The following is a 23,071-nucleotide window of genomic DNA, read 5'->3' on the forward strand; positions in this document are numbered from 1 at the left end:
AACATTTGCACATGGATTTTACTCGCTTTGTCTTAACCTTCTGATTATCTTACAGAATTTCACGTTTTGGTTCTGTGTGATATAACTTGTGAATGAGGGTGGTGAAATATACCATTTAGCTGTCATGGATGGATGTATTATCAAGGCACTTTTTGAAAACCCTACAAAGTTGATGTTAAGTACTGCTGCATGCCACCTAAGACTAAGACTGTTTACTTTAAGCAGTGGTAAACGGGGACTAGCCGCCAAGTGCAAGGGTGCTACTTGAACCTTCATGTCCATTCACCATTGGTGGAGGTGAACGGAAGCTGTCTGGGATTGGCTGTGAGTGTTTAATTGATTAGCCAGAAACTGTTTTGATTGGTCGTTTGTTGCTGTCGTGAGGTCAAGCGTCGTAAAAAAATATATATGTATGTCCAAGGACTTGATATTTCTTTACAAGATTTAGGTAGATAAAAGTTATACTTTTGTTCATCACAATGTAAATAATGTTTGTACTGGATACTGGACATTTTTATTTCTTAAACAAGACTGTATTATCTGAATTGTAGTTACTATAACAACTGTAACTGTTGGTATGACAATTAGGGTCCATCTTTGGTGAGTCCGTTTTGGATTGTTCAGATTCCCTCAACTCAATCTGACTGGTTACCTGGACCTATGTCATTTCTATTTTTTGTAAGACATGTTTCATCATTGAAGGAACTTGTATGTAATAATGATCTTGATAATAGTTATTATAAAATGATTATAGAAATTAAAAACATATTTGAGAATCAAATGAACTGCCTTTCCCATCTTTTGTAGCATTTTGAAACTCACACAATAAGCATTATGTATTAAGTACTGTCAACTACTTGAAAAGCAGGTTCCTTAGAAACTGATGACGCTAGTGATGGAAGCTCGATATAAATTACATCCAGATCACTTTTTAATAAAAGGCCCAGTCAGGTCAGTTACAGTCAAGTAGACAAAGACAAATAAAGGCCATTGTTATATGAGAATAGTGCAGTTTGTGTGTTGTCCTTGCCTTGGACTCAGACAACTTTGAGAATTGAGCAGGAATCAGACTTTGATACTGATACAAATATTCATCCCTCAAACAACCAACAAAACATCCATTAAATAGCTAAATACTATGCATTATGAAGTTGAAGGTACAGGATTTTCTTACTATAAAAACGAATGAAAATAGCTTTAACGGGGTAGACTATGGCCTTTGTTTGTCAGTGGACTAGATACATATGTTACTTTTTCGTCTTTCTAAATTCATGTCACCTTCATGTGGAGTAGTTTAGCACTAGTATCAATTATAAAATGCTTAAACTCTTCAGCTGGAGCGGTGTAGGGTAGGGCATACACACTGCGCTGTGAATAGCGCTTCTACCCATTCACCAGCGGACGGCGGTATGAGGCCATCCAAAACCAAGCGCCTCCCCTAACCCCCCTCGGACTGCCTCCCTCCTCACTTCCTCTCCGCAAGCCGCGCCTGGGTCGGGGGCTGGCGGTCTAACAGCCCCGAAAGAAAACACCATGTAAAGAAAAGTATAAAAGGACAGACAGCGAAAATTACTAGCTTTGTTATCAGTCCCTCTAACTGTTTGTTGTCGGGACCAGGCTTCGCAGTTTGGCAGATACCGAATGGCAAAAGACGGATCACACTAGCGTTGTGAAAGGTAGGTGAAGTCTCATCGGTCGCTTCTGTGTTACGGTAGTCAACCTCTGTCATGTATTAAAACGTTGCTGAACCGTGTGTATTGTTCTGCTCAAGCACTATTTAGCTATGGGTTATTCGTTGAGTAGCCTATGCTTGTGCTGGTCATGGGGTGCGCATTTCACCTTGTCAAAAGTTATGCAGTCTCCAGTTTTTGAATGTACTGCGTTGCAACGTGTCTCACCGTCAAACCACATGATATTAGTTTTTTTTACTCCAAGAAATCAAGGGGACGCATCTAGTTTATATATAGGCTACAGTTTAAGAAGTAGCCTAATTCTTGGACACTTTATGCAGCTGTATACGGCATAAAGTGTTGAAGTTGCAATAGTCGTATGCACACTAACGTCAAGGTATAGCCTACACTGATTTAGTAACTTTAGTGCAAGATGGGCAAGATCTGTTAGCAGAGGACAACAGCTGTCAAAGCGGCCGAGACATAGTAGACATATCTTGGTGCCTGTAAGTACATGACTGACTAACTCAAATGTGACTGTCCCTGCAACCTACCTGTACAGCTCAAAACATTTGAGTATTGTGGTTTAGAGGGCATTTGGAGGCTTCCAATCTTGTTTGCTACAGTTGACCGTGAATATTAAAACACCTGACTGGCCTGAAGCAGTCAGGCGTATGCTGCAACCAGGATGTGTGAGTCCGGATGCTAGGTGGTGTTTCCAGGCAGGTCAGTGTGGTGTGAATAGGCCGGATGGGGGAGGATGTGTGGGTCTTGGTGAAAGGCTGAGTCATGGCTGTGATTCCTGGCTTTGTCCTTGACCTAACCTCTGCTACTCTGTCGTCTCAGCAAGGGACACCGGGTCCAAACTCAGACCCAGGCAGTGTGTGTGTGTGTGTGTAATGGGTGCCATCTGGGGTCTCCTGCACTGGCTCAGAGAACCAGATCTCCTCTCTGTTCCTCTGGTCAAGGCCAGCCCCAGGAACCGTACACTCCAGACGGAACGTTCCGGTTCGTTTCAGCTCAGCTTTGGTGACTTTGTTATCACGGGGTAAAACCAGGGGGCAGTGGCCTGCGTCCTTGGATGGTGGCCACTTTGTTCTTGCTTCTCAGATCCACTTTGACCACCTGTAAACACAACACATTCTTTCTCTTTCTCTCCTCTTTCCTCCTTTCTCCTTATCTCCGTTTGTCTCTTTATTCTCTCTTTTGTACCCTTTCGCTCTCTTTCTGTCTCTCGCTCTCTCTCGCTCTCTCTCGCTCTCTCTCGCTCTCTCTCTCTCCGTCTCTCTGTGTCTCTCTCTCTCTCTGTCTCTCTGTGTCTCTGTCTCTCTCTCGCTCTCTCCCCCTCTCTCTCTCTGTCTCCCTCTCTCTCTTTCTCTCTAGCAGGTAGCAGACAGACATACCATGCAGATGAGCAATGGCGTCTCTGTGGCCTCGACCAACGGCACCCGTCAGTCTCCCAGATACGTCCCCGGCCGGGTGGCCCCCGTCCGCTCCCCCCCGCCCCTCTCCAAAGCCCCTCCCCCCCCGCCCCTGAAGCCCCCGGGCCCGCCCCCAGAGCGGAGGGCCACCTTCAGCCTGTCGGAGGAGGGCCAGCGCCAGGAGCGCGCCCAGTACCTGAGGAAGAGGAGGAACACCTTCGTCTGCTTCGGAGTCTCCATCGGAACCTTCCTCCTCTCTCTCATCCTCATCCTCAGCCTGACGGGGGGCGACGTGCTGGATGGTTAGGACAAGATTTCAATATTTGGAAACCGGATTTCAAATGTCACACAGTTTGTGTGTGTGTGTGTCTGTGTGTGAGAGAGAGTTAGTAAGAGAATGAGAGAAAAGAACACAAAGGCGAGGGAGAGGGAGAAAAAGGGAGATGAAGAGAGGATTAGAGAGAGGGGGATGAAGAGAGATATTCATGTCAGAGAATGAGAGAAAGTGATGTAGGAAGAGAGAGAGAGAGATGGTGAGAATGGTTGAGCTCTTTCTACCTAACCTAACAAGAGATCCCTGAAGGGAGATGTTGACGTGAGTGTCTGTGTGTCTGACCGGTCGTGCAGAGAACTGCCCCGACCACAACCCCTCTCTGAGCAGCTGGAAGCCAGGCCACCGCCCGGACAAGGCCGCCGTCGTCCGGAAGGGAGACCTCCTCCGATTGGACGCCTCCGCCACCTTCTACTCCCTAACCATCCAATCAGGAGGTAGGATACACAAACCATCCGAGGAATGATTGTCAACAAAATGTTGTCGTCTATTTAACCACCCCGCTAAAAATGCACTTAGCGTTTAACCAGGAAGTGATTGGCTGCGATTTATCGTCCTGTCAGGTCGAGTGGTTTTCGCCGACAGTGCGGACGCTTCCGGAAACATCACTCTCCGGACACGCCACATCGACATCGAGGACGGCGGCGCCCTCCACATCGGCGCCCCCAAGTGTCCCTACCGCTCCCGCGCCGCCATCGCCCTCTTCGGCCGCTCGGACGAGGCGGCGGTGGGCGAGGTGGCGGGCCTGGGCAGGAAGTTCATCGGCGTGCGCGCGGGAGGCACCCTGGAGCTCCACGGGGCGCGGCGGCCATCTTGGACCCTGCTGACCCGCGGCATCCCCGCCTCTGGCCTCGCCACGGGGGGCTACTCCTTCCAGAAGAACTTCAGCCGGGGCATCAACGTGCGCGTGGTGGACCAAGACACCGGGGCCGTGCTCCAGGTCGAGCGCTACGACACGCACGAGTTGCGCAACGACAGCCGGCGCCTCACGCAGCTGCTCCGGGCGCTGCCGGCCGGCCGCGTGGTGGCGCTCGCCGTGGGCGACTCGGCGGTGAAGAGCCTCCTGGAGGAGACCAAGAGGAGCATTCAGGAGCTGTTGGGGAGCACCTACATCCTGGACCTCAAATACAGGTAGCCGACCGCTCGGACGCACCTTTCGGACGCCAATTGGTGGAACTCTGAATGTATGCCTTGCTGGTAGCTGGAGTGGAAGCAACGTTTATGAATGGGCTGCGTGTGTGTGTGTGTGTGAACTCACATCACAACACTACTTTTTTTTACTCCTCGGAAAGTCCGCCTTACTATTAGTAGCTGAGGGTCCCAGCCGGTTTCCGTTGAAGAAGCTGTGATCATCGGTGTGTGAGTGTGTGTGTGTGTTTTTGCAGCACGATCCGCGTTTGTGCGTGTAAACTCACTCTCTCCTGTGGATCCTAGCCATGGCTTATCCCTAGTATGTGTTTACCATCGCAGCCCCCCCGCTAGCATCTCCAGTCAGCCCTGTCAGGACGAACACACACACACACGTATTCCGACGTCCTCCTTCATTCCCGTGCCGACGTCCCCCCCAGGACAGGAAGTACCGGGCCTCCGGCGTTTCCAGGGTTTGTGCGAAAGCGGCTGAATCAGGGCTTCTCTCCTCCGCTCTCCCTCCTCCGTCCCGGGGTCGGGAGCGCGCGGGCCTCCGCCTCCAGGGGCAGGAACCTCCGAGGGCTCACGTTTCGCTCCAGACGTGCTCCGTGTCCGCGTGGTGGACCTGGAGGCCGCTCGTCTGTCCCACCGCAGGGCTAGAGGGACAGAACCCCAGCAGCTGCGTGCTGTGCAAACACAGGCACGCGCGCGTGCTTCTCCCCCGGCTTATGGAAGTCCTCTGTGTACTTCAGATGGGGGGGGATTTTTTGTATTTGCGGAGCCAGCCAGCCAGCTGAGGCTGGGCCCAGCAACCCCGGCCTCACGCCAGGCTCCTCCGTGTCGAGTTTCGCCTGCGGGGTTGTCGCCCCGGCAACGCTGAGGTCCCCGGTCGGCATTCCAATTAAATCCAGAGTGTGACGGTTCCCATAAACGCATCATAAAGAAGGGCCAGGGTGCTATGCCTCTCCGCCACACACTGCTCTGAGTGTGTGTGTGAGAGAGAGAGAGAGAGGTCGTGTGTGTGTGTGTGTGTGTGTGTGTGTGGTGGGGGGGGGGTAGGGAGGGGTGGGTGGGTATGTGTGTGACGGGGACAGCGAGTGTGTGTGTGTGAGAGAGACAGAGAGAGACAGAGAGAGACAGAGAGAGACAGAGAGAGACAGAGAGAGACAGAGAGAGACAGAGAGAGACAGAGAGAGAGACAGAGAGAGAGACAGAGAGAGAGACAGAGAGAGACAGAGAGAGACAGAGAGAGACAGAGAGAGACAGAGAGAGACAGAGAGAGACAGAGAGAGACAGAGAGAGACAGAGAGAGACAGAGAGAGACAGAGAGTGTGTGTGTAAGTGTTCTAGAACTCTTGCAGCTCATTGTAATCCCAGTATTGTGTCAGTGTGGTCATGCTGTCGAACTGTCCCCAGCTCTGACGTAGGACAGCTTGGGGGGGTCATGTGACTTCCCCCAGCTCTGACGTAGGACAGCGTGGGAGTCATGTGACTTTCACTGTTGAGAGACGCTGCTCTTCCTGCTGTTCCAACAGGATTCCAGCAGGAAACAGACCCAGGACTTTCTCCTGAACAGATATACTCTCTCTCTCTCTCTGTCTCTCTCTCACACACACACACAGGTCTCTCATTAGCCTCCTACTCGCCAGTGTACCTGTCATACCTTTTCAGTGAACGTCCACGTTTTCTGGGGGGGATTTGAACCTGTGATCTCTGGATGGGCTTGATGGGTCACCTGTGCCACTGAGCCATAGCCGTCCTCCCCTCAGTGGGATGTCCTGATCTGTGGAGCTGCTGGCTGTGTGCGTGTGAGACTGTGTGAAGGGCTCTAATGAGTGCGTGTTCCTGGACCCTCACCCAGGCACTGTCAGGGCCCCGGGCTGGTGGGGCTGGCCCCCACACACTTCCTTTCATCTCTGGAGCGGGGGTGTGTGTGTGTGTGTGTGGGGGGGAGGGCGGGGTGTCCAGGGGGCTTTGACCTCTCTGGACGTCACCCTGCCCAGCCTGGGGATGAGTCTGTTAAAAGGCCGGGTGGATGACGTCGGTGTGGCCATTAAGGAAGTGATGAGAAGACAAGATAACAGAAAGTCACCTTTCTTCTTTTGTCCAACACTAACGCACGCACGCACACACACACACTGCCACTTTTGCTAATGGCAGGGTGCTTCTACAGATGGTTCCTGTTTGTGTTTCAAAGGGTAACACAGGGGAGAGCCTCTTTTGATCTGCTCCCGTCCGTGTGGACCCTGGACGGGTCAGCTTGTTCCAGCGTGGCAGTTGGGGGGGGGGGGGGTGGTCTGGTATATATGGCAGAGAAAACGAAACATCGTCCCAGCTTCCCCTTAATGCTCGTTCAAGTTGGGCTGGGCACGTGTTGTTACAGGGACAGGGAGAGGTTTCCATCCTGAGAGCGGCTCTGACAGCGCGCCGTGGGCCTGGCGCGGTTTCAGACGTCACTCTAGAATGTTCTCTCAGATGTGGGGCCAGAAGCCGGATAATACAGCCAGCGAACGTCCTCGAAAGGTTACCCCCGTCTGGAAGGGTTAACGGAAGGCGGTAGGGTTCGACGGTCGTGGTTTTAAGAGGTCATGTTGATGTCCTTTTTTGGAATGTCATGTTTTATTAGGCTGGAGGGGGTAAATGGACTGAAAGGATTGTTTGTTGGTTTAGGCTTGGAAACAATGCATTCAGGCTACTGAAATCTTTCCTCACCCAGCCCTCTCCTCTCTCCTCACCCAGCCCTCTCCCCTCACCCAGCCCTCTCCTCTCTCCTCACCCAGCCCTCTCCCCTCACCCAGCCCTCTCCCCTCTCCTCACCCAGCCCTCTCTTCTCTCCTCACCCAGCCCTCTCCCCTCTCCTCACCCAGCCCTCTCCCCTCTCCTCACCCAGCCCTCTCCCCTAACCCAGCCCTCTCCCCTCACCCAGCCCTCTCCTCTCTCCTCACCCAGCCCTCTCCTCTCTCCTCACCCAGCCCTCTCCTCTCTCCTCACCCAGCCCTCTCCCCTCTCCTCACCCAGCCCTCTCCCCTCTCCTCACCCAGCCCTCTCCCCTAACCCAGCCCTCTCCCCTCACCCAGCCCTCTCCTCTCTCCTCACCCAGCCCTCTCCCCTCTCCTCACCCAGCCCTCTCCCCTAACCCAGCCCTCTCCCCTCACCCAGCCCTCTCCCCTCTCCTCACCCAGCCCTCTCTTCTCTCCTCACCCAGCCCTCTCCTCTCTCCTCACCCAGCCCTCTCCTCTCTCCTCACCCAGCCCTCTCCCCTCTCCTCACCCAGCCCTCTCCTCTCTCCTCACCCAGCCCTCTCCTCTCTCCTCCCCCAGCCCTCTCCTCTCTCCTCACCCAGCCCTCTCCCCTCTCCTCACCCAGCCCTCTCCCCTCACCCAGCCCTCTCCCCTCACCCAGCCCTCTCCTCTCTCCTCACCCAGCCCTCTCCCCTCTCCTCACCCAGCCCTCTCCTCTCTCCTCACCCAGCCCTCTCCTCTCTCCTCACCCAGCCCTCTCCTCTCTCCTCACCCAGCCCTCTCCCCTCTCCTCACCCAGATCCCAGCTCCCTCCCCTCTCCATCCATCTTTCCTCCCATCCGTCCACACCCCGGCCGTTTCACCAGGGAGCAGGTGTGTCTCCAGTCTGGATCCCTGGTGTGTGACAGCATGTACCCTAGTCTGATCTCAGTGCTGTGTACTCCAATATTCCACCGATTTATCTTGCACGCATACTTCCCACTTTTTCCAATGTCCACTGCACTCCCCTCCAAACACACACACACACACACACAGGTCACACCCTTAGCTAGCCCAGCCTTAACATCTGCAAAATATTACATAAGAATGATCTGATGTTGATACCATGTTCATACCAGCCTTTTTTTACCCAACAGCCAGGAGGAATATTGCACAATCCATAGTAGAGACGGGTCAAGTCAGTTGAAGTTGCACACATGACGTTTTACCACTTGGTTGAAGAATGTCTTCACTGCCTTGTTCTAGTGCTGTAATTACTGTTTTATTATTCTATTTATTAATAGTATTTTTAGCAGACGTGGCTCTTTAGAGTGAGCTGTAAAAACTCTGAAATCTGCGTGTGGAAAGCCAGAGAGCTGTGAAGAGTGTGAGTCATTGGTCGGTTCCACTCTCGGTCTCTGCCAAGAGCCAAACAGAGGTCGTCGCCGGGTGGCCTACTGGGACCTCGTTTGCCTGTGGTTGGCCAGTGGTGAGGTGGCGATAGGCCGGTGACATGAGTGACTTAGTGTGTCAGTGTGGTCACGGTGAACGCGTGATTAGATGGCCCCGTGAGGTCGCCACGGAGGCGGTCGCCCCGCGGCACCCCCGGTCACGGTGTCACCGGGCGATGACGACACACAGAGGGACACCTCATGGTCTGGGAGGCTGCGAGTCATCCCCGATTTTTTTTTTCTTCTCTTTTCTCTCCCTTTCTGTGCCTGCTCTCAATCCCTCCATTCTTTCTCTCGCTCTCTCTTCCCTCCTTCCTGTTTCCCCCTCGTCGGTTTGTGTACCTCCTCTCTCACTCGCCATTCCTTCTGTCCCTTCTCTTTCCTTTCTCTTTCTCTCTCTCTCTCATTCTCCCCCTGCCTCCCTCGTCTCCCTCTCTCTCTCGTGCCCAGGCAGGCGTGGGCGCTGGTGGCGGAGGTGGGCGGGGGGAACGCCTCGTGTTCGGAGGCCGTCCGGGAGCACGAGAACCACGAGACGGGCGGCCGGGCGCTGGCCCGCCGCTCCTACACCACGGCCCACGGCGTGGGCTTCTCCGTCAGCGCCTTCAGCGAGTGGAGGAACGGTGGGGCCCGCCGCACACACACACACACACATATGCACATGGACATACACACACACACACAGATGCACATAGACAAACACACACACACAGATGCACATGGACAAACACACACACACAGATGCACATGGACATACACACACGCACACACAGATGCACATGGACATCCACGTCATCCACACACATGTAAACACACCTCCTGATGCAGCCTGTATCCAGACAGGCCCCTCGCCTGCAGGTCTAAACAAACGGACCGCTGAACCATCTGATTAACTAAGGAACAGGCCAGCTGTGGCCCGAACACACAAGACAAACACAGCAAGTCCAGGACTTGTTTGTGTTGACGTGGAGGTGAGGAGGACAACCGCCGAGCGTGTCGACCGAACCAGATGACCCCCTCCCTCTCTCTCTCCTCAGGGTTTCCGATCTCGGGCTTCCAGGTGGATGCCGTGGATCAGGTGGTGCTCAACCTGCAGGATGACGTGCAAACCTGGCAACCCGGAGACCGGATTGTGGTTGCCAGTACTGACTACTCCATGCACCAGGCTGAGGAGTTTACCCTTCTGCCCTGCCCGCTCTGCACCAGTAGACAAGTCCGGATTCAGGGTGTGTGTGTGTGTGTGTGTGTGTGGGGGGGGGGGGGGGGGGGGGGGGGAAGTGTGTCTAGGTGTGTCTCCCCCTCAATTTATACTGAGGGGGAGAGTTAAGCCAACCTCTCAGTTTTATGTCCGTGTGTGTCTACACGTGTGTGTGTGTGTGTGTGTGAACACTGTTACTTACAGTATCATCCAGGTAATGGTGACAACGCCTCTTCAACATTATACATTTGTTTTGTCTTCCTCCTTGCCTCCCCCCTCTCCCTCCACCAGGGAGACCCCAGTATGCCCACATGGGGGAGATAGTGGAGGGGGTGGACATGAGGGCCGAAGTGGGGCTCCTCACCCGGAACATTCTCATCTATGGAGAGATGGAAAACTCCTGCTATGGAAATAACTTGTGCCAGTTCTTCAATCACGACACCTTTGGCGGACACATCAAGGTGTGTGTGTGTGTGTGTGAGAGAGATGTGGTGTGTATGACGTTTGTGTTAATTTTGGTGTGCGTTTCTGTGTTTTGGTGTGTGTTTGACATTAGGTGTGAGTTTGAATGACATTTGATGTGTGCTTGTGTGTGTTTCGAACTTGAGGTGTGTGTGTGTGTGACGGCTTTGTTTAGGCTGAGCTAATTGATCGCGAGTTGCTTCTGGTGTGATCATGTTGAGTGTTTCCATACTGCCGAGGTGAAGGGTCATTAGAGCCGTCTGGCCCTGGATGAGAGACTGTATTCACTATTCACACACCACCCCAACACTACCACGCAACACACCGCTCTGACAGACACAGGGGGGGATGGATGGGAGGAGGAGAGAGGCAGGGGGAAAGAAAAAGAGAGAGGGGAATGAGAAAGAAGGATGAGAGCAAGAGAGAGGGATGAAAGGGAGAGGGGTGAGAGGGATTGTTGAAAGCAAAGTTTAAGAATACCCCTCACTAGCCCATAACAATAAAGTGCTATACTGTGAATTGTTTGAATTCACAAGTCGAACAAACTAGAACAAACATTAACCAACAGGTGTGTGTGTGTGTCTGAGTGTGCATGTCTGTGTGTGTGTGTTTACACCCATCCTTACCTCTCACACACTGATTCCTTTTGTCTCGTGATTCGAACATTTTTGCTGTGAATAAATAGTAATGTTTAGAGGCTCATGCACATTCTGTGGAGAAACAAATATTAAATAACATTCCTCCTGTCTGATGTAAGAGACCCCTTTGTGCTAAACGGAAAGTTCGAATGACTCTCCAAGTGAGTGTGTGTGTGTTTGTGTGTGTTAGTGAGTTACGGTTAACAGTAAGGGTTGGCCAAAGCTTCGTTGATGTGAACCAGATGAGGGATTAATTCAGAGTCATAGACCTCCTGGAGAGAATATCCCTGTTTTTACTGTTTGGCCTGAGTCATTGCATGTTGTTGTTGTTGATTGTGTATACAAAATTGAGTGTCATTGCGACATAGTCCTCCTCCTGTCTGAAAAACACAGAAGTCTCTTTCTCTCCGTCCCTGTCGTTTGTTTCCGCGCCATCTTGGCAGCAATTTTGCCAACAAGATTGGCAAAGTGTGTTGCAGAAAGCATACTAAGCCTTCTCCCTCTCCTTCTCTCCCTCGCCCTTTCTCTCCCATTTCCCTTCCCTCCAATTTCCTCAATCCCTCTTCCTTCTCTTCCCCCCACCCCCCCCACCCCCCCGCCCCAGGTGTTTGGGAACTTCTCGGCGGTGCACCTGTCCCAGGTGGAGCTGAGGAACCTGGGCCAGCAGAGGGAGGTGGGCCGCTACCCCCTCCACTTCCACCTCTGCGGTGACGTGGACTCCCGAGGGGGCTACCGGGAGCCCACCTACGTCGACGGGCTGTCCATCCACCACTCCTTCTCCCGCTGCATCACCGTGCACGCCACCAACGGCCTCCTGGTGAGCCTGGGGGCCGGGGACGGGGGGGGAGGGAGGGGGTGGTGCGGTGGGACAGAGACAGAGAGATGCGGAGACAGAGAGATGCGGAGATAGAGAAACAGAGAGAAGAAGAGAGACAAAGAGAGAGTGTGATTGAGACAGAGACTTATGTTTACTCTAATTCAAGTCGTATCAGTTGTGGTGACCTACTGTCTCACACAAACATGGGGTTTTCTCTGTGTGTGTGTGTGTGTGTGTGTGTGTGTGTGTGTGTGTGTGTGTGTGTGTGTGTGTGTGTGTGTGTGTGTGTGTGTGTGTGTGTGTGTGTGTGTGTGTGTGTGTGTGTGTGTGTGTGTGTGTGTGTGTGTGTGTGTGTGTGTGTGTGTGTATAGACATATGCCTGTATGCGTGTGTACAATATGTTTGGGGGTTTCTTGATGAATGCAGTCGACGTCACTCTGTGACCCGTCTATCTAGAGGTCGACACAACAAACTCATCCCTCTGCTCCGTCGAGGAAATGAAACAACATTCAGATTACATTTTTCCCGACTGTTTTCCTGCTTCACTTGTCATTCGACTAACAACGGCTTAAGTGCCTCATAAGGAAACCAAGAAGTCATAAAAAGTATTTTATTTCTCAGACGAGGACAGTAAACTAGGTTCTGTTCTCTGTTCTACTTTATTACGAAAAAAAATCGCTTTGGATGAAAACATGAACAAAATGTCCGAACAAACGTTCCCTCTAACTTTTCTTCTCACGTACCTCCGGCGTTCCTGTATCGTTTCCCTCCTCGTCTCCGGAATGTTCCCCCCCTCCCCCCAGGTGAAGGACACGGTGGGCTTCGACACGCTGGGCCACTGCTTCTTCCTGGAGGACGGGATAGAGCAGAGGAACACCTTCTACCACAACCTGGGTCTCCTGACGCGGCCGGGGACCCTGCTGCCCACCGACCGCAACGACACTGTGTGCCTCGCCCTCCGAGACCGCGTGTTCCAGAACTACGTCCCGTCACCAAGCACCGAGTGCAAGTAAGAGGGGGGGGGGGGGGGTGTAACTGTGTGATATTGGGGGGGGGGGGGGTCTAGTGAACGGGGGGGATGGAAGGAGAGGCGGGGAGAGAGAGGATCAGAGAGAGGGGGAGAGGGAGTCGGTTTAAAAGAGGGAGCAAACGAGTCTGAGGGAAAAAAAAGAGTCCGGGAAAGAGAGAGAGTCTGAAAAAAGACTCGGAAGAAACGGAGAGTTGGAGTGGGAGAAGGAGTCAGGAGATCGCGTGTTAAAGAACTACACTCCCAGACTCAGCACAGAGTGTAATCAAGATCGACAGAGGAGACACACCTAAACGGGGGGAGGGGGGAGGGGGGAAGAGGTAGGGAATGTTCTAGGGAGAGAAGTAGCCCGAGGGAGAGAGATAGGCATGGAGGGTAAACGAGAGGAAGAGAGGGAGAGAATGTGCCAGGGAGGGGGGGGGGGGGGAGCAGATAAGATATGCCGTAATGAAATTGGTGTCAGGAACTGACCAGTCCCATACTGATAAGTAAGAAAGGCCACATTTCATAGCTGTCTGTCTGGACCTATCAGACCCTGGGGGCCACATTAGCAGGAAGCGCCTCAACTCCAGGTCCCCAGCAGAGCGAGGAGAGATTAGCAACAGGGAGATAGTGGAGGAGTTCTCCCTGCTAGAACAACACCACGCTGGGATGTGTGTGTGTGTGTGTGTGTGTGTGCGTTGTATAAAAAGGCTGAAAGAGAGTCTGTGAGGGGAGCAGAGCCAGACTGCTTTCCAAGGGTTGTGTGTGTGTGTGTGTGTGCATACTTGTGTGCGTGCATGTGTGTGTTGGCAGGCCTGTCCTAGTGGAAGGGTTATGTTGGAGTAGGGAGAGTGATCAAGGATAACAGGAGTCCCTGTTCCTGATTCTTACTACCGTCCTCTCCCAGAGCCTGATATTGACCATCAGATATGTCTGGAGCACTCCTAATGCCCTCTCCTGTGTGTGTGTGCGTGTGTGATGCACACGTGTGTGTGTGTGTGTGTTTTCTTATTGCGTGTCCCAGGGCAGTGTCTACCTTCTGGATTGCCAACCCCAACAACAACCTCATAAGCAACGCTGCAGCGGGTTCCCAGGTAAGACTGCAATATCCCCCCCCCCCCTGGAGTGTCTGAACCCAGTCTCGTGGCTGGGGGGAGGGGTGGCGGTGGGGGTTACAGCGGACATGACTCATAAGAGGGTGATCCCTCTGTGAGGGGTTGGGATTAGACGTTCCCTACAAGAAGATGAGCGGGATTCTAACCTCCCCGCCTCTCATCCCCTGCTTTCACCCACACAAACACTGCTGATCCTCCGCTGGGCTGGGCTGGGGTCGGGTGGGGGGTGATGGGGGGGGGGGGAGGTGGGGGGGGGGGGTGCATGGGTGTTGGCTGTGTGTGTTGGCTAAACACTGTGTTTTTCATCTAGATTGTTGTCGAGATGCTTTGAATCGTGAGCGGAGCCCCGCGTGTGTGTTCTCACCTCTGGTCCTCTCTCTCCCTGTCCTGGCTCCAGGATGCTGGGATCTGGTACGTGTTCCACAGCTCGCCCACGGGGGACTCCCACGGCCTGGTCCCTGAGACCCGGCCGGAGCTCACCCCCCTGGGGGTGTTCTTCAACAACCGCGTCCACTCCAACTTCAAGGTACCCCCCCCCCCCCTCTACCCTACACCCTCCCTCCATCCCCTCCTACCACCTCCCTCCCCCCTCACCTAAACTACAACTTCCCTCCCTCCCCCCTACCTTAGAACCTCCCCTGTATCTCCCCCTGGCTCCTCTCTGTCTTACTCAGCACTATAGTCTAGTGTAATAATCAATAATAATCCATAAATCATTAAACGGTTTAGAATGTGTGTGTATATATACAGTATGATCACACCTATACAGGAAAGTAGCCACACCAGAAAATCTGAAACACACACACACACACATTCTTAGACATGTACACACACACATGCATACATACAGTATATACACATTCATACGCATGCCACCATACAGTCACGCAGTCACACAGACCTATTTAAACATGTACACACCCCGCCGACATTCTCACACACACAATAGAGCTCTGTTGCCATGGCTCTAGAGGTTAGGTGGACTGTGAGGTCTTTGTCCAGGCTGACCACAAGAACCTCTCGTAGAGACACTCAGAAACCTGCCTTATACGGTGGCTGTACTGTGTTTGTATTACTCACTGTATATACAGGCATATTCAAACACACACACACACACACACACGCGCGCACTCAAACAAACACGCACACGCATATATTCAAACGCACACGCATACTCACGCGCACTCACGCATCCATAGCTCTGACTGTTGCTGTCGTCTCCCCCCGTCCCCCCCCGTCCCCCCCCCGTCCCCCCCCTCCCCAGGCCGGCCTGTTCATTGATAAAGGTGTGAAGACCACCAAGGCCTCCGCTGCTGACCCCAGGGAGTACCTGTGTCTGGACAACAACGCCAGGTCGGTGGATGCCTTTTGTACGTGACATGGTATGGCATGTCACGGAAATGTCATGTGATGTATGTAGTCTGCAGTAGCAGGCTCGAGTCTGCAGTAGCAGGCTCTAGTCTACAGTAGGATAGTCAGACTGGTTTGGAGGATGGTGGGTGTGTGTGTGTGTGTGTGTGTGTGTGTGTGTGTGTGTGTGTGTGTGTGTGTGTGTGTGTGTGTGTGTGTGTGTGTGTGTGTGTGTGTGTGTGTGTGTGTGTGTGTGTGTGTGTGTGTGTGTGTGTGTGTGTGTGTGTGTGTGTGTGTGTGTGTGTGTGTGTGTGTGTGTGTGTGTGTGTGGAGGCTCTGTCAGGTTTCTGTTTACAGAGAAAACAAGGCTCCATAGATAGTTTCCACTCTGTAGCTCTCACTCCAAATACAAACCTCGGACAGATGGAAAAAAGCTTAGGCCGCCGCCTCGACTTCTGCCCCAAGAGTGTGTGTGTGTGTGTGTGTGCATTGGGTTTTTTGAGGTTTTGTGTTTTGTTAGTCGGGGGGTACAGTATGTGACAGAGTGCTATGTGTGTATGAGAGAGAACGCATGCATAATCTTGTCTCTGTGTGTGTGTTTGTGTGTGTGTTGGAGAGAGGAAGTGTGTGCACTTGTCTTGTGTTATTATTGCACATGGCTGTTTGCCAGGCCACCAACTCTGGTCGTGCCATCTCAGGTTCCGTCCTCACCAGAATGCCGACCCCAGCCAGCCCCGAGTGGCGGCCCTCATCGACACCCTCATCTCCTTCAAGAACAACGACCTCGGAGCCTGGATACGTGGCGGTGACATCATCATCCAGAACTCTGGGTTAGTGAGTCAGAGCTGTGATGTCATCAGTGTGAGCCCACTAATGTGCTGTGTAGTTTCTGGGAATAGTTTTTTTTTATCAGTACACAGTACAATGTTTGTTTTAATAAACAAAACATTGATATCCACAGTATACATATCCATTTTGAAGCAAAGTGTGTATATATAGATACATTTTTACATTTACCTGTACATACCATTAACATTTGTTCAGGTATTGTTCAAAATGTTTACTATGTTTAGTTAAACCAGTATGGTTAATCATACTTTCTCTACTGAACCTGATCTGTTCTATTGCAGATTTGCAGACAATGGCGTTGGACTGGCCTTTGCCAGGTAAGCACTTTCATGTCGGTGTAGTAAATACAGACCACCGAAATACTGGTACAACACTGCACTTCTGATCTTCTGATCTTCTGTTGGACTTTCTATGTGCCCCTATGGGTACCTGGCTAATGTGCATCTGTCGAATGAGTCCATGTCGAATGCTGTGTGTGTGTGTAATGCTCTCCCTGAGTATACTCTTGCTTCTCCTGCTCAGTGTCACGTTTCCGTTCTAAATCTCTGGGATAAGAATGGTACATGTAGGATGTATCTGACATCTCTCTCTCTCCCCCTTCTCCCCCCCCCCTTCCCAGTGATGGAAGCTACCCCAAGGACGAGGGCTCCAGCCAGGAGGTAACCCAGTCCCTGTTTGTGGGCGAGAGCTGGAACCGAGGAACCATGGGAGGACAGAACAAGTACTCGGGCCTGGGAGCCGTGGACGGCAAGATGAGAACACTGCCACGGAACAAGTGAGGAGGGAGGGAGGGGGGGAGGGAGGGAGGGTTAGGGAGGAGAAAGAGGAGAGGGGGAAAAGAAGGGAAGGAAGGAGAGGGGGGAACGGAGGAGATGGGAGAGGGAGGCAGGAGGAGGGTAATAAATACTGAGAAGACTGTTCGAGGATGGTGTAATTGTGAAAGAGGAAGTATGAGTAAATCCTCTCCAGTAAATCTATCTCAGAAACATGACAGCTTCTCTTATTTCTCAATACCGCACGTCTGGTTTGTCGCAGCCATAATCCACTCAGTCAGTCAGATTCCAACCAATTATGAGTAGCAAATCGGCCAGATCACTGCAGCTGTATCAGGTCTGGGACAAGGGTTTTAGGACCCAACGCCCTTCTCAGCTCTCGCTGGACTGCCTTCGTCACCGTGGGAACAGCTAATTGCTGCCTGCTCTCAAGTCTCGTCTCCACACCCTTTCTTGTGACCACTGCCGCTGTTTAACAAGAACATCTTATTTATTGTGTGTAGCCTGGGAAGAGCTATCTCTCTGTGCTTGTTGTGTTTTGATAATCTGAGGTCAGCGTATTTATCAGTTCCCTGGGAAGGAAAAACTTTGAGATAACATAAAAAGGGCTAAGTACTGGACATTCAGCGTTGGGCCAATTTAAACTCTGAACCTCAAAGTTTATACAAGAAATGTGATAAAAGACTGCTTGTAAAACAAAGTCTGTTATAATCCGTCAATTTCTGAGTCGTGACGTGAAAGCCTTTTACTTGAGGCTGTGCGTCTTAGTGATAGTGTCTCCCCTGGTAATGACCCCCTCCTCTTTCCTCAGGACCTTCCCCATCCGAGGGTTCCAGATCTACGATGGCCCGGTGCGTGTGACCAGGAGCACTTTCCGGAGCTACGTTCCCACGTCGGAGCGCTTCACCAGCGCCGTGGGCTTCAACCTGAAGAACACCTGGCAGCTGACGCCACGCAACAACCTGTCCCAGCTCAGCTTCCATTCCACCGTCAGTACCAGATCACAACACTAGATCACATCCCACCGTCAGTACCAGATCACAACACTAGATCACATCCCACCGTCAGTACCAGACACAACACTAGATCACATCCCACCGTCAGTACCAGATCACAACACTAGATCACATCCCACCGTCAGTACCAGATCACAACACTAGATCACATCCCACCGTCAGTACCAGATCACAACACTAGATCACATCCCACCGTCAGTACCAGATCACAACAGTAATAATAAACTAAGAACCTAAACCATCACGTCTATCATTTATATATTTATTTATCATTTCCTTTGTCCCTCTTTCTATCTCTTCATGGCTCCCTAGTTCCTAGAAACTGCTCTGTCGACCCGCTCCTATGTGTGTAATCCGTCCGAGGGTGCTTCTGAGGACACCATTTGCACGCTGTCTGTTTGACGTGTGCCCTGAATCCCCCCTGATTCCCCCCGGGTGGAGCTTGTCTGCTTTTGCTGCCACTTGAGCTCATGTTGACAGCTTTGTGTTCCTGTGTGCTGGGGAGGAGACAGACTGTTTCCCAACTCCCCCCCCTCTCTGTGTGGATTTGTTTCTGTTTGGGTGTGTATTGTGTATCAGGGAGTCAGGTGGCTGAGCGGTGAGGGAATCGGGCTAGTAATCCGAAGGTTGCCAGTTCGATTCCCGGTCATGCCAACTGACGTTGTGTCCTTGGGCAAGGCACTTCACCCTACTTGCCTCGGGGGTATGTCCCTGTACTTACTGTAAGTCGCTCTGGATAAGAGCGTCTGCTAAATGACTAAATGTACATGTACATGTATCTGTATTAGTGTGTGCGTCTTTGTGGTTGCGTGTATTGGTGTGTATTTCCACCTAACGGCTTGGTCCAATCTGTTCGTCACTCCCCCTCTGCCCTGGATCACAGCGAGCGTTGGCATCTACAGGCCCTAGAGGTGTTAGCGGGGGACCCCACCAAGAGAGCGCTAGCATCATTTACAGTAGGGCTGGAGCGCCCTCTAGTGTCAGGGAAAGGAAGAACACGTCACTGTTGATGGTTCCAGCTGCTGTTTAAGGGCCATGCTCAGGCTTTTTCTAGACCTGCAGCCTATCTGTACAGATATTAGTCTTCTTTCTATGGCTCTGTGTCGTGTTTAGCTCTAGGATGTGACAGTCTCGAGCGTGACTGTAGTGCCACTGGACGTGACAACTGACATGACATAAACATGACAACTGAACGTGACAGCCAGACGCCATGGTCACAGACTAATGGTATAGATCAGTGGTTCCCAACCCTGGTCCTCAGGGACCCCCTGTCCTGCATGTTTTAGATGTTTCCCTGCTCCAACACACCTGATTCAAATGAATGGGTCGTTATCCAGCTTTGCAGAAGCCTGCTTATGTCCATTCATTTCAATCAGGTGTGTTGGAGCAGGGAAACATCTAAAACATGCAGGACAGGGGGTCCCTGAGGAACAGGGTTGGGAACCACTGGTAGAGATGACCACATTCTCTCTCATATCTGGCACACTTACCATCTGCACTTTTAGTACGTCCCTTTGGAGCAATAGATGTCAACGCGTGATTTAATGTGAGAGGGTTAGTAACTTGCTGTCTCTCCCCAGGTGGGTCTGAGGGCGTTCTTCGGGCGACCGGGGCAGTGGTTCGAGGAGAACGACATGGACGGGGATAAGAACTCGATCTTCCACGACGTGGACGGCTCCGTGACGGGGTACGGCGACACGTACGTGGGCCGGGCAGACAACTACCTGATCCGCCACCCGGACTGCGTCAACATCTCCCTGTGGAACGGCGTGGTGTGCAGCGGGGCCTACGCACAGGTGAGGGGGTGAGGAGAAAGTGTGGGGTTAGGGGATGTATGTGGGGCTGAAGGTTCTGTAACTACCGAGTGAATGAGTGACTCCCTCGCTTTCCCTAATTCTCTCCCCCCTTGCTCCTGTCTCTCTTTACATTACATTTACATTATTTAGTCATTTAGCAGACGCTCTGATCCAGAGCGACTTACAGTAAGTACAGGGACATTCTCCCCGAGGCAAGTAGGGTGCAGTAAGGACACAACGTCATTTGACACGGCCGGGAATCGAACCAACAACCTTCGGATTCATCTGACTCCCTCCTCCCTTCTCTCTCCTCCCCCCCAGGTGTATATCCAGACGCAGGGCTCCTCCGGCCTGGGCCTGTCCATCAGCCGAGACGAGTACCCGGCCGCCCCGCTGCTCCTGCGGGGCGTCAACAGCCAGGGGGCGCTGTCCCAGCAGTACCAGCCCGTCCTCATGATGAGCAAGAGCTACACGCTGCACTGGAGCGGCCCCGCGCCCCGCGAGATCGTCCTCTCCCTCATCAACTTCAACCAGTGAGTGGGCGTCACACTCTGTGCGCGTGTGTGGATTTGATGGTGTGTGTGTGTGTGTCCGTGTTTAACCGTGTGTGTTGGTGCCGTCTCTCCCAGAGGAGACTGGGTCCTGGTGGGGCTGTGTTACCCGTCGGACACCACCTTCCAAATCATGGCCGACATCAACGACCGGCAGAGCAACACCTTCGATGACATCACCGACTACGGGCCGAGCTTCTCTCTGGCAGACCTGGAGAAGAGGCCCAACGACAGGAAGTACTTCTTTGACCGCGGCGTCGGGTGAGACTGCGCTAGAATCCCACGCTGCCTCGCCTCGGACTCGGCCTTGCTGTGGTGGACAGTTATGTGTTGAAGTCGTTCGCTCCCGGCTGTTCAGGCTGTCGAGTGTAGAATCGCTCAGGCTCTCTTCACCTCTCTTTAGTATTAACCTGCTTTCCCTCTCTCTCTCTTTTTCTTCTTTCTTCTCTTTCTCCTCTTTCCCTCTCTCTCTCTCTCTCTCTCTCTCTCTCTCTCTCTCTCTCTCTCTCTCTCTCTCTCTCTCTCTCTCTCTCTCTCTCTCCCCCCCCCCTCCAGGTTGCTGTGGCTCTACCTGCGGGCGCGTCACGGCCGGGAGGGCCACAGCTACTGCTCGGCGAGGGGCTGTGAGAGGGTGAAGGTCATGGCCACCACCTCCTCCAGGCAGACCTGCAACTGCACGGCCAAGGCCTACCCCAAGTACAGCAAGACGCCCTCGGCGGTGGTGCCCATGCCCAGGGTCAACATCCAGACCTGCACTGACTGTGGGGCCTCTCAGGTAGGGCTCGACGCTGGGGGTCTGGGTGAGGGGCGGGGTCTGGTCTCTGCTTGACAGCAGCTGGAGTCAAGAGTCTCAGTGAGATTGATACTGATTAATGCATTCCTCCGTATGGTGCCCTGTGTGTGTGTGTGTGTGTGTGTGTGTTCTATCCTCCAGCTGGTGTTCTCCAGTGACCCGTGGAACTCTTACCTCCACACCCAGATCAAGTCTCTGAGCAGCCAGGAGGAGCAGGGAGGGGACTCTCAGGCCTTCATCACGGTGAGCACCCCCCCCCCCCCCCACCTCCTCGTACCCCCCACAGCACCTTCCCTCAGAACCCTGGTGTCATAATTGTTATGTATCCTGATGCCTTTTTCTTTACCGCCTCCTCTACTCCGCCCTCCCAGGTGGAGGGAGACATCTCCCCCCTCTCCCAGACAGGCTTCCTCCTGGTCACAGTGGACGCCTGCCTGGGCAAGGTCACCAAGAAGACTCCCTTCTCCAAAATGGACGCCAAAATGGAACAGTATTTGAGAACAGGCATACCAAAGAGGTAAGGGGGATGTTAGACTGAAGGGGAGGGGGTTAGAATGGTGACAGGGTGCTGGTGTGTTTGGTCAGTGATGATGGGTGAGTCTCAATAAATATGTGTTTATTGTTGCTCTTGCCCAGGTCAATAGTACTGCTGGGGTCGCGAGGTCGCCCCGAAGGATTGGACGGTGTCGCACCGTATCTGGTCCCCCTGGGAATGGCCAAGGCTGCTGATCTGCATAGGAAAGGTTGGTGTGACTCTCAACCTGTTCCCCTGAACAGGTCCAGTACTGTAACTGTGTGGCTGTTCTTCTGCATTGCTCCAGGACTAACATGTTTCTCTTTTATCAACTAAAAAGAGGAAGGAATTTACATTTTCCTCAGATATATCTATATTTTTGGGGACAAACACCTTCTTTTTTTTTCTCCCCACCCCCACTCCACCGCTCTCTCTGTGTCTCCCTACCAGAGAGCCTGGTGTTCTGGGGCTTCCAGGGCGGCCCTACCCGGGTTCCGTGGGTTTCTCTGTTGTCCAGCCAGGGTGAGGAGGCTGTGGGGCTGCAGGAGCTCTACATCCCCCTGGGCCTGGAGGCCTACGGCTGCCCCCAGGCTGGGCGAACCCCACGCAGAGACGTGGAGCTCCTCAGGGCGGCCACAGGGCGACAGTGAAAAGCTTCCAGCACCCAGACCACAACACAACACAACCAACCAGCGAACGAATGTGAACTGTTTGAACTTTAATTTATTAACGACGGCATAGATGTTTACTGATCCGAATGGTATTTTATTGAGACTGGACGAGGATGGAGTCTTTTGAAAGAGTTTGTGCTGTGTGATTGAGTGCGTGGATGTGTTTGTTTACATGGGAATGTGTGTGTTTGTGTGTGTGTGTGTGTGTGTTGCCTGGGGAGGATCCATTGAGGCACCAAATAATGCACTTTCCAAGGCGCAAATAGTTCTTTGATGTCCTACTTTGACTTTTAGAAAAAAAGTAAATATGCCATAAAGTTACTAAACCCCCCCAAAGAAAGTCTTACCTCAACATACTGTAAGAGGGGCAGCAGCTGAAATGAGACGAGCCAAATCAAAACTGTCGACAAAGAGTCTCTCTGCTCCATTGAGATCCCGGGCTTCTTAAGACACCTACCACAGCGAAGAGGCCGGACTGACACCAAAATGATTCTTCATCGTAACCTACATGTTCCTTTCTGCGTGTTATCTTTGGGTCGCGGGTCGTGAGCGTGCCTCTTGGCATTTCTCCTCAGTGACTGGATTTTAAAAAAAAAACTGGATTGAAGAAACCTTCTTAAGAAAGAGCAACCTTGTGTGTAATGTGTTTCTTGTCGTATTTATTTCTTCCATCTCCTCTCTGTCGGTCTTTGGGGACGTGTGCGACAAATGTACGTTGTTTCATTCGTTTTCGCTTTTCCAAAGCCCTTTCAGTTGTTGCTCAATTGTTGTTCAACGTGTTGTTTTAATGACCTTTCGATG

The 23,071-nt window shown here is 52.4% G+C and overlaps 1 protein-coding gene across 2 annotated transcripts; it reads left to right on the top strand.

Annotated features, from left to right (window-relative positions):
* Nucleotides 1–1,457: 1,457 nt before the first annotated feature.
* cemip2 (cell migration inducing hyaluronidase 2) lies at nucleotides 1,458–22,670 on the top strand. Of its 2 annotated transcripts, none has more exons than XM_062451256.1 (24): nucleotides 1,458–1,676; nucleotides 3,054–3,393; nucleotides 3,719–3,859; nucleotides 3,986–4,553; nucleotides 9,172–9,341; nucleotides 9,756–9,944; nucleotides 10,208–10,377; nucleotides 11,621–11,833; nucleotides 12,637–12,842; nucleotides 13,867–13,936; nucleotides 14,355–14,483; nucleotides 15,222–15,310; nucleotides 16,006–16,137; nucleotides 16,438–16,473; nucleotides 16,776–16,931; nucleotides 17,741–17,918; nucleotides 19,526–19,741; nucleotides 20,063–20,274; nucleotides 20,371–20,553; nucleotides 20,848–21,067; nucleotides 21,227–21,328; nucleotides 21,457–21,602; nucleotides 21,722–21,828; nucleotides 22,050–22,670. In XM_062451256.1, the coding sequence occupies exons 2-24, from the start codon at nucleotides 3,075–3,077 to the stop codon at nucleotides 22,247–22,249; spliced, it is 4,152 nt and encodes a 1,383-aa protein (XP_062307240.1). In that variant the 5' UTR covers nucleotides 1,458–1,676; nucleotides 3,054–3,074; the 3' UTR covers nucleotides 22,250–22,670. The 2 variants fall into 2 exon arrangements, with proteins under 2 accessions (XP_062307240.1, XP_062307239.1); XM_062451255.1 differs by having other exon boundaries at nucleotides 3,057–3,393.
* The last annotated feature ends 401 nt before the right edge of the window (nucleotides 22,671–23,071 follow it).

The sequence above is a fragment of the Osmerus eperlanus genome, chromosome 25 (assembly GCF_963692335.1).
Source record: "Osmerus eperlanus chromosome 25, fOsmEpe2.1, whole genome shotgun sequence".
NCBI lineage: Eukaryota > Metazoa > Chordata > Actinopteri > Osmeriformes > Osmeridae > Osmerus > Osmerus eperlanus.